Source organism: Symphalangus syndactylus, chromosome 12 (assembly GCF_028878055.3).
Source record: "Symphalangus syndactylus isolate Jambi chromosome 12, NHGRI_mSymSyn1-v2.1_pri, whole genome shotgun sequence".
NCBI lineage: Eukaryota > Metazoa > Chordata > Mammalia > Primates > Hylobatidae > Symphalangus > Symphalangus syndactylus.
The window spans coordinates 141465180-141474161 of NC_072441.2; the positions used below are offsets into that span (position 1 = coordinate 141465180).

The 8982-nt window shown below is 53.1% G+C and overlaps 2 protein-coding genes across 6 annotated transcripts; one reads left to right on the forward strand and one right to left on the reverse strand.

The window, feature by feature from the left end:
• Nucleotides 1-476: 476 nt before the first annotated feature.
• Nucleotides 477-4593, reverse strand: TEKT2 (tektin 2). Of its 3 annotated transcripts, none has more exons than XM_055254962.2 (10): nt 4537-4593; nt 3644-3851; nt 3433-3558; nt 2677-2882; nt 1910-2053; nt 1712-1826; nt 1446-1553; nt 1173-1316; nt 948-1027; nt 477-778 (listed from the first exon to the last, which is right to left on the reverse strand). In XM_055254962.2, the coding sequence occupies exons 2-10, from the start codon at nt 3797-3799 to the stop codon at nt 565-567; spliced, it is 1293 nt and encodes a 430-aa protein (XP_055110937.1). In that variant the 5' UTR covers nt 3800-3851; nt 4537-4593; the 3' UTR covers nt 477-564. The 3 variants fall into 3 exon arrangements, with proteins under 3 accessions (XP_055110937.1, XP_055110935.1, XP_055110936.1); XM_055254960.2 differs by lacking the exon at nt 4537-4593 and adding an exon at nt 4367-4501; XM_055254961.1 differs by lacking the exon at nt 4537-4593 and adding an exon at nt 4172-4282.
• A 44-nt stretch (nt 4594-4637) lies between these two features.
• On the forward strand, nt 4638-8609 carry LOC129468940 (magnesium transporter protein 1-like). 3 transcript variants are annotated; one of them, XM_055254966.2, is made up of 3 exons: nt 4644-4694; nt 6283-6459; nt 7176-8609. In XM_055254966.2, the coding sequence occupies exon 3, from the start codon at nt 7365-7367 to the stop codon at nt 8367-8369; it is 1005 nt and encodes a 334-aa protein (XP_055110941.1). In that variant the 5' UTR covers nt 4644-4694; nt 6283-6459; nt 7176-7364; the 3' UTR covers nt 8370-8609. The 3 variants fall into 3 exon arrangements, with proteins under 3 accessions (XP_055110942.1, XP_055110941.1, XP_055110940.1); XM_055254965.2 differs by having other exon boundaries at nt 4683-4694; nt 6253-6459; XM_055254967.2 differs by lacking the exon at nt 6283-6459 and having other exon boundaries at nt 4638-4694.
• The last annotated feature ends 373 nt before the right edge of the window (nt 8610-8982 follow it).

Sequence of the window (8982 nt, forward strand, 5' to 3'; positions counted from 1 at the left end):
CTGTGCTTTGAGTCCCGGTTCTTTCCGCTCCTCACCACTGGGCTAACTGGGAGGGAAGGCCACTATGGGGTCCCCGGGGGATGGGCACTGAGCCAGACCATTGGATCACTGCAGGCCACACTGCCTTCCGCAGGCGAGCCCCCCTAACTCCTCACCCCCAGCCGGCCCTCCCCACCGAGGCCGGGACCACCCCCAAGCCCTCCCACCGGGCCCTTGCCCCCTGTAGGCCTCCCTTAAGCATCAGGAGGGCGGACCAGGGGCCAACTGGGACACAGCCAGGTAGAGGCCGCGCTGCTGGAGCCCAGGAGTGCTGACCCAGCCCACAGAGGGGTGCCCTGAAGGGAGGGAAAGAACTGGATTTGGTACATGGAGTTCGGGGGAATGGTGTTCCCCATCTTTGCTCCTCCATAGACAGGAGGGTGTCCAAGAACCCTCTCCCTGCTGGCTACATACAGTGGGGCAGAAAACAGCCGGCCTGAGATCCTTTGCATTTATTCCATTCATTCTCTCCTCCCCGCTTCCATTGCCCACCCAATCCTGCCCTCCTCCCGCAGTCCTCCAAGGCTAGGCCAGCTCCAGCTGGCAGCTTTTGAGTGGACTCAGGGTGCTATTTGTGGTACGTGTGAAGGTGTCCACCTCAGGCACAAACTTCTCAGCAGGCACGGTCAGCTTGCGCCGCGTGTCCATACACTTGGTGTCCAGCAGCATGGAGTTGACCTTGCAGGCAATGTCAGCCTGCAGCCGGGCCAGGTGCTTGGACAGGGCGTCCAGTGCGTCCCTAGGGAAGGACATTGACAACCCCCCAGCCCCCATGAGGCTGGGAGGCCTGGGCTGCGTGCACAGCCTTCAGTCAGGAAGACAGCGCTGCCCAGGGAGCCAGCAGGCAGCAAGAGGCCCCATTGGTGGGCAGCGTCTCACTGCTCTTCCCGCCCACTCCCCAGACGTACTGTGCTTGCGCCAGCTTCTGCTTCAGGGCAGCGATGGTTGCCTCTAGCTGGTGAACCTCGTCGGTGAGGCCGTACTGTGCCTGGAGGCAGAGGGGTTGGGAGTTCCAAGTCAGCCACACTGTCCTTTACCTGAGTGCTGCCCCGTGACAGCAGTGCCCTTGCTCCATCAGAAATATGAGAAAACTTTGGCTAGGGGGCCCGTGCCCCACTGGGACACCGTCTCACCTGGTCCCGGCAGAGTTCCACCTTGGGCCGGTAGGTTCTGGCCTCTAGCCGGGTATGGGACAGCTTCAGGTTCAGGAACTTTCTGCGCAGATCCTCCTCCAGGTGCCGTATGTCCTCCTGCAGCTCAGCGATCTCCTCCAAGGTCTGCAGGGGACAGAGCGACTGGTTTCCACCTGCTGGACTCACGTGCGCGCCCGGTCCATTGCCTCCTGGCGGGGGCTTGCGGCTCCTCATCCCAGGCCGCAGGAAGTCCAGGCCCCGGGAGGCGCTCACATTCTTCTCTTGCCACTTGAGCTCACTGTACACTTTCTCCATCTCCCGCAGCCGCTTCCTGAAGGCAAATTCCGTGGCAACTCTCTGGGCTTCAAGCTCGTTGTTGGTCTGAAAGAGAAAACACAGGGCAAGGGGAGGGTCTACACTCAGGGCTGCCTGAGGATATTACTCAAGCGAGGGGCAGGGGGCCACGTGCACAGCAGGGAACAGAAGATAAGGGCTGAGCGCACACTGGGACCATCCATTAGCTGTGGGTGGCCCGTCACCTCAGCAATAGTTAGAGCAATGGCCTCCCTCAGCTCTGTGGCCGCCTTCATCTCAGCCTCCGCTCGGTCCTTGTTGAACTGACTGAAGTCGTCCCACTGCTGGAGTGTGGTGGAGCTGCAGGTGGCAGGGAAAATGGGGGTCATGAGGGTGTGGCTTGGGAGGCGAGGAGAAGAGACTGGCTGAAACACTCTTCTTACCCATCAGGGACTCGTGTGGGGTCAACCTTCAGCGAGATGTTTGGGGATCTGAGGCTGAGAGAGAGACAGCCTCTGTCGATCTCTAGTGTCTCCATTTTGCCCCGATGGTCGGAGTTGAGCTGCTGTCGGACTTCCTGCAAGAGGCTGGGGAAAGCGCAGACTCCATCAGGACCATCCCCCAAGGGCCAGAGGCAGGCCTCACCGTACTAAGGGGACACCACAGGAAGAGGAGGCTGGGGTGACCCTTCCCAGCAGAAGACAATGGAGCTTCAGCCGCTGAGACCAAGAGCAGCACAGCAGGATGAAAATGCTGCCCCCACACGCCCTACACACCTGCAGGATGAAAATTGGATGAAAATGCTGACCCCACGTGCCCTACACACCTGCAGGATGAAAATCCAGTGAAAATGCTGACCCCCATGAGACCTCACACCTGCGGGGCACACGGATGTAGCTGCGCTCACAAAGGCTCGTACACACACACTCACAGGAGCTACTCAGGGGTGGTAGCAAATGGGTGTCACCTCTCATGCCTCCAATCAGTGGATACCGGCTGCCCAGGGCAGGGTGGTGAGAAGTATTCTGAGCCCATGTCCAGGCAGTGGGAAAAGTGCTACAACTGATTAGTGGTTTCTGTCACAGGCACCAGAGGGCCAAAATGTAGCACGAGAGCCAGTTGCTTCTCATCCACAATACCTGTGTTCCACATTGAAGGCACACGGCCTCCAGGGGCGCATGAGCACGCGGATGACCTGCCTCTCCCTTACCAGAGCTGCTCCAAGGCCTGGCTGACCTTCTGTTGCAAGGCCTTCTTGGTGGCCTCGATGACCTCTGCCTCTTTATGCAGCTCATCTTCCACAGGGTCCTTCACCATATCAATGTCTCGCCGGCTTTCCCGCAGGGTCAGGCACTCAATGGCCACGTCCAGAGGCAGGTTCTTGGCCTGTAGGTTTTGCTCTGCTGACTCCTTCATCTAGAAAAGAGGGCGCGGCCGGGCACAGTGGCTCAGGTCTGTAATCCCAGCACTTTGGGAGGTCGAGTCGGGTGGATCACTTGAGGTCAGGAGTTCAAGAACAGCCTGGCCAAAATGGTGAAACCCCGTCTCTACTAAAAATACAAAAATTAGCTGGGAATGATGGCGCACACCTGTAGTCCCAGCTACTTTACTCAGGAGGCTGAGGCAGGAGAATCGCTTGAGCCCAGGAGGCGGAGGTTGCAGTGGGCGGCGATCACACCGCTGCACTCCAGCCTGGGCAACAGATCCAGACGCTGCCTCAAAAAAAAAAAAAAAAAAAAAAAAAAAAAAAAAAAAAAAAAAAAAAGAAAAGAAAAGAAAAGAGGGGGTGGGGGTGCTGGTGGAGTCATCCATGGGGAAGTAGCGCTTGTCCCCACTTTAGCAGGGGGCCAGTGACTCAGATGGACACGTCACTCATGACCCTCCATCAAGGGCTTCTCAACCCAGCTGTGGGGAAGGAGGGGAGGTTTTGGCAACAGCCCCCGGGCACCCAGTCCTGGCTCCCTGCCTGTGTCAGGGCGTCGATCTCGGCATCTAAATCTATCAGACACTTGTCCAGCATCTCCTTCCACCGGTTGACAGTATCAATCCTCTCCACCAGTCGAGTCCTGTTGTCATGTTCATCCCAAATAGTCTGAGAGAGACAGGGCCACATAAAGAGGGTGTCAAGGGGTTGGGAGCTATCCCTTTGCCCACCCAGCTGAGTTCCCGTCCCCAACCTGCTTGTTGGTTTCGTTCCGGAGCACCCGGGCCTCCTGGCGGATCTGATGGGAAGCCTCTCGCTGCAGCTGGGCATTGGTGGATAGCAGGTAGCTGTTAGTGTGCCAGTCGGGCAGCCGGAAGCGCTGACTAGGCTTGACGTTCAGCGTGGCCATGGCACAGAAACCAGAAGGGTCAGAAACCCCCAGGCCTGTTCACAGACACCACCTGCAGAGGGAAAACACTGCTGCGAGAGACCTTTCAGGAGACACACGCCTCCTGCGCAGGACTTGTTCCTGTCCGTGTTGCTCTGAGCCCTGTCCTGCTTGGAGACAGCCCTTGCTTTACTCAACTTTGTGTGAGGCATTAACTAAGTTTCCCTCCCTCCTGTCCCCGGGCGGACACAAACCCCTGGACCTTGCAGGTCCTGGAGCAGGTAAAAAGGAATAATGGAGTCCCGGAAGCCTCGAAGTGTGTGTGAAGTGCCAAATGCCTGGGGGGGGTAGGAGGATGGCAGAAAAAAATAGCACTTAATGCAGTTTCCACACCTGCCCCCAGCCAACCATGCCTCGTTGAGCTTCCTTTCCTGTCTTCCCCAGGCTGGGGATCCCCGTGGGGGATCTAAGGGCAGGAGCCCTGTTCTCTCTCCAGGGACGCGTGCCTGGTGGCACTGGGGAGCTGGGGGGAGGCCCCCTCCCCGTCTGGTAGCCGCCACGCCCTCCCGCCCCTCCGCCCTCGCCTACTGTTGGAGGGGGAGGCGGGACGGGGAGGGCCCCGTGGGAGGAGCTGCGGTCGGTCCGGTTCCCCGCCGAACCCCTTTCTTCCCCTCCGCAGGATGATCGCCTTTGGTTTCGATCAGTACCCCGGTCCGGCGCGGAGGAAGGGGGCGCCCCCGCTTCCCTAGCTCCCTTACCTCCTTTCCCGCTTCGCTTTCCGCGCCCCGCGCTCTGAGCTCCAGTGTTTGGCACCACCGGTTGCTAGGCAACCACCAATCCCCCGCGGCCAACGCGGCCTGGGCGCTTCGCTTGGCAACCGCGGCGGCGTCGGGCTGCGTCCCCGGAGGCCTTTAGGGTAGGCGAGGGGCGGTCGGCGGAGCCTGGGAGAGGTGGGGGGCATCAGGGCAGCGCTTTCACTTGATTTACAAATTAAATGAACATTTGTTGTCTTTTCAGACAGGGTCTCGCTCTGTCGCCCAGGCTGGAGTGCTGTGGCTCAATCTCGGCTCACTGCAGCCTGAACCTCCCGGACTGAAGCGATTCTCCCACCTCAGCCTCCCGAGTTAGCTGGGACCGCAGGCGCGTGCCACCACACCTGGCCAAATTAAAAAAAAAAAAATTTTAGTAGAGACAGGGTTTCACCATGTTGCCCGGGCTGGTCTCAAGCTCCTGGCCTCAGGCGATCCACCCATCACGGCCTCTCAAAGTGCTGGGATTACAGATGTGAGCCACTGCCCCGGCCTAAACAATTTTATTTTGATAAACGCATGCATAGACATGATAGAAAATACGAAACCAGGCGCAGTGGCTCACGCTTGTAATCCAGCTACTCCAGAGGCCCAGGCGGGAGGACCGCTTCAGGCTAGGAGTTCGAGGTCAGCCTCAGAAACATAGCGGTTGCCAGCAAACGAACAGTACACAGAAAAAGTAGGCTGGGCGCAGCGACTCAGGCCTGCGATCCCAGCACTTTGGGAGGCCGAGACCAGGTGGATCGCTTGAGTCCAGGAGTTGGAGACCAGCCTGGGCAACATGGCGAAACCCCATCTCTACAAAAAATACAAAATTTGGCCAGGCACGGTGGCTCACGCCTGTAATCCCACCACTTTGGGAGGCTGAGGCAGGTGGATCACCTGAGGTCAGGAGTTCGAGACCAGCCTGGCCAACGTAGTAAAACCCTGTTTCTACTAAAAATACAAAAATTAGCCAGGTGTGGTGGCAGGTGCCTGTAATCCCAGCTACTTGGTAGGCTGAGGCAGGAGAATTGCTTGAGCCTGGAGGCAGAGGTTGCAGTGAGCCGAGATCGTGCCACTGCACTCCAGCCTGGGTGGCAGAGTGAGACTCCATCTCAAAAAATAGATTAATTAATTAAAATTAACATCAGGTGCACTCCCCAGCAGGTCCCCTCCAGCAATGGATGGGTAGTTAGTGTTGTTTAGAACACTTATTCTATTCTGTCTTGCCCAACAACTTTGCCCATCTTGAAGGTCATACAAGGAATGATCAAGGGATGATAATCATGTTTGGAGAGGGCACAACCCTGAGAGAGGTAACTGGGGTATGAGAAGCAATGCTCTGGTGGCACATGCCTATAATCCCAGCTACTCAGGAGGCTGAGGCAGGAGAAGTACTTGACCCTGGGAGGCAGAGTTTGCAGTGAGCTGATATCACGCCCCTGAACTCCAGCCTGGGGAACAGAACGAGACTCTGTCTCAAAAAACAAAACAAAAAAACAAAACAAAACAAAACACAAAAAACCAGAGAAGCAATGCTCAATATTCAACCATTTCTTTAAAAAAAGAGAGAAGGGAAAAAAAAATCATGTCTGTCTTATTGTCTAGTACTGTATTGTCTGGTATTGCCTAGTACTTCTAGGGGTTGGAAAAATATTAACATTTAATCTTCACAACTAATAGGTGAGGTGGGCATTGTCCCCACTTTCTTAGGTAACAAAAGAGACACACTGCTAAAAAGCAGGGAGGGAAACCCAGGCGTTCTGGCCCCACCCAGAGGACACTCTGCTGTGCTCCACACTGCCTCTCGTGGGGTGCTGGGATAGAGAGGAAGACAGGTGTGCAGGCCTGGTCCTGTTCTGAGGGCTCTGCTGAACCGGATCCTATGAGGTGGGTACTGTTACCATCTTCACTTTACAGGCAGGGAGACTGAGGCACAGGCCAGCCAGGACGTGCCCAGGTCACATCACTAACAAGTGGTACAGCCTGGATTGAAACCCAGGCAGTCGGGCCCAGGGGGAAAGAAGTCCCAGAAGGGTCCTTCAGTTGTAAAACATCATTGGGGGGATGGGAAGAACAGTAGGGAACCAAGGGCTTTGTAGGCAGTTGGGGGATGGATTGGCTTTTGGGCAGTTTTTGAGCAGTTTGAGGTGTTCACAGTGGATCCAGCTGCTGCCCAGCAGACATTCGGGTTGTTTTTTTTGTTTTGTTTTATTTATTTATTTATTTTTTTGACAGAGTCTTACTCTGTTGCCCAGGCTGGAGTGCAGTGGCATGATCTTGGCTCACTGCAACCTCCCATTCCCGGGTTCAAGCGATTCTCTGGCCTCAGCCTCCCGAGTAACTGGGACTACAGGCATGCGCCACCACACCTGGCTAATTTTTATATTTTTAGTAGAGACGGGGTTTCACCATGTTGGCCAGGCTGGTCTCAAAGTCCTGACCTCAGGTGATCTGCCCAGCTTGGCCTCCCAAAGTACTGGGATTACAGGCGTGAGCCACCACGCCTGGCCTGATTTGTTAATTGCAAGTCTGTCGTTCAGCAAGACTGAAGCCAGAACAGTATTTCCCAAACTCCCTTCCTTACAGAGTATTTTTTTCCACAGGTTATTTTGTAAACTCTAACATATGACTTGTAAGCTGGACATGAACAAGAATTTGTGATATAGCCTTTTTACCAGGATTGAAGAAGACAGAAAGAAAAAAATCTTGGACAAATTAATTGCAGGAAGAAATGATCAAATTTTGGCTTACATATTTTGCAACAGTGGTATAACACAAAGAAGTAAGCAAATATGGCAGAAGTGTGGTGGCTTTGGCGTCTACTTTTGGCCGTAGTGGTGGCCCTGTTATTCGTGACTCCCGGGGTTCCTACACATCCTTCCCGATGGAAGAAGGTGTTGGCCAAAAAGGTCAGCCAGCTGATGAATTGGACCAAGAAAGACAGAGTGATAAGAATGAGTGACATCATGTTTTATCATTTTGCATTAGATGCACCAAAAAACTATTCTGTTATTGTGATGCTTACTGCTCTCCACGAGTTCAGTTCATGTGTAATGTGCAAAGGCGCTGCCGAAGAATTTCAGATCTTGGCAAATTCCTATCAACGCCCTGGTGCATTCACCACAAAGGTATTTTTTGCAATGGTGGATTATGATGAAAGCCCTGAGGTCTTTGAAGCACTCCAGGTAACGTCAGTTCCGAGTTTCTTCCACTTTTCTGCCCAATGGAAATTTACAACAGATGACATTTATAATTTGAGAGGAAGGGATATTGTTGCTGACCAAATGGCTGAATGGGTAGCAGAAAGAACACATGTCAGTGTCAGAATCAGACAGCCTACAAATTATCATGGTCTCCTCAAGCCGGGCATACTGTTGGCTCTCATTGGTGGACTTGGGTATTTCTTGAAATGGAATAGGAAATCTATTTCTTGCAGAATTTTGTGTGAAGTTTTAACTCTGTGCTTTGTGATTGTGATGACATCTGGTCAAATGTGGACTTATATAAGAGGAGAACCGTATGTCCAAAGGGACCCTCGCACAGGACATAAACATTATATCAGTAAATTTAGTCAGGCTCAGTTTGCAGCAGAAACATTCATTATTTCCCTGTTTAATATGTGTGTTAGCCTGGGAACGGCGCTGTTAGACAAGGCTGCCACCTCTACGATGACCATCATAAAGAGAAAGATGATGTGTCTGGCTGGTATATGTCTTCTTGCCATATTCTTCAGTTGGCTGCTTTCCCTCTTTAGATTTAAAGTACCTGACTATCCATACAGCTTTGTCTGGGATTAAAAAGGATCCTACAGACATAGACAATGAAGCAAGAAATTTGAAAAAAAAATGTGAAGCAGAAAAATGCAAACTCATAGCTTTTTAAAGTAATTGAGATTTCACCAGAAGAGACCATAAGTGCTTTAAGTGCTTTCAAAATCTGTCAAGTATTATAGTTTGTATCTTCTCTGCTCTTAATTTTTCTCCCCGAGTGTTATAGATTACCTCAAGTCCAATTATTAAAATATTCAGAGAGTACAACTTTCATTGAATCAGAACAATGTTTAAAAGTACCTTAGTTAATATTAATATTTGGTAGGCTGATCTTATTCTAATATGAAAAATAATCTTTTTTCTTCTGTGTGTGTTTTTTTTTTTTTTTTTTTTTTTTGAGACGGAGTCTCACTCTGTTGCCCAGGCTGCAGTGCAGTGGTGCAATCTTGGCTCACTGCAAGCTCCGCCTCCCAGGTTCACGCCATTCTCCTGCCTCAGCCTCCTGAGTAGCTGGGACTACAGGCGCCCGCCACCACGCCTGGATAATTTTTTGTATTTTTAGTAGAAACGGGGTTTCACCGTGTTAGCCAGGATGGTCTTGATCTCCTGACCTCATGATCCACCCGCCTCGGCCTCCCAA

What these genes read in the sequence shown, in the direction of transcription:
- TEKT2 (XM_055254962.2), bottom strand. Translation starts at nt 3,799, where the DNA reads ATGGCCACGCTGAACGTCAAGCCTAGTCAGCGCTTCCGGCTGCCCGAC. An exon ending in CAGGCCTTGGAGCAGCTCTG is followed by an intron (nt 2,054 to 2,676) that starts GTAAGGGAGAGG and finishes CGCTTTCCCCAG; the next exon opens with CCTCTTGCAGGAAGTCCGAC. An exon ending in CCCACACGAGTCCCTGATGG is followed by an intron (nt 1,827 to 1,909) that starts GTAAGAAGAGTG and finishes TGCCACCTGCAG; the next exon opens with CTCCACCACACTCCAGCAGT.
- LOC129468940 (XM_055254967.2), top strand. Translation starts at nt 7,365, where the DNA reads ATGGCAGAAGTGTGGTGGCTTTGGCGTCTACTTTTGGCCGTAGTGGTG.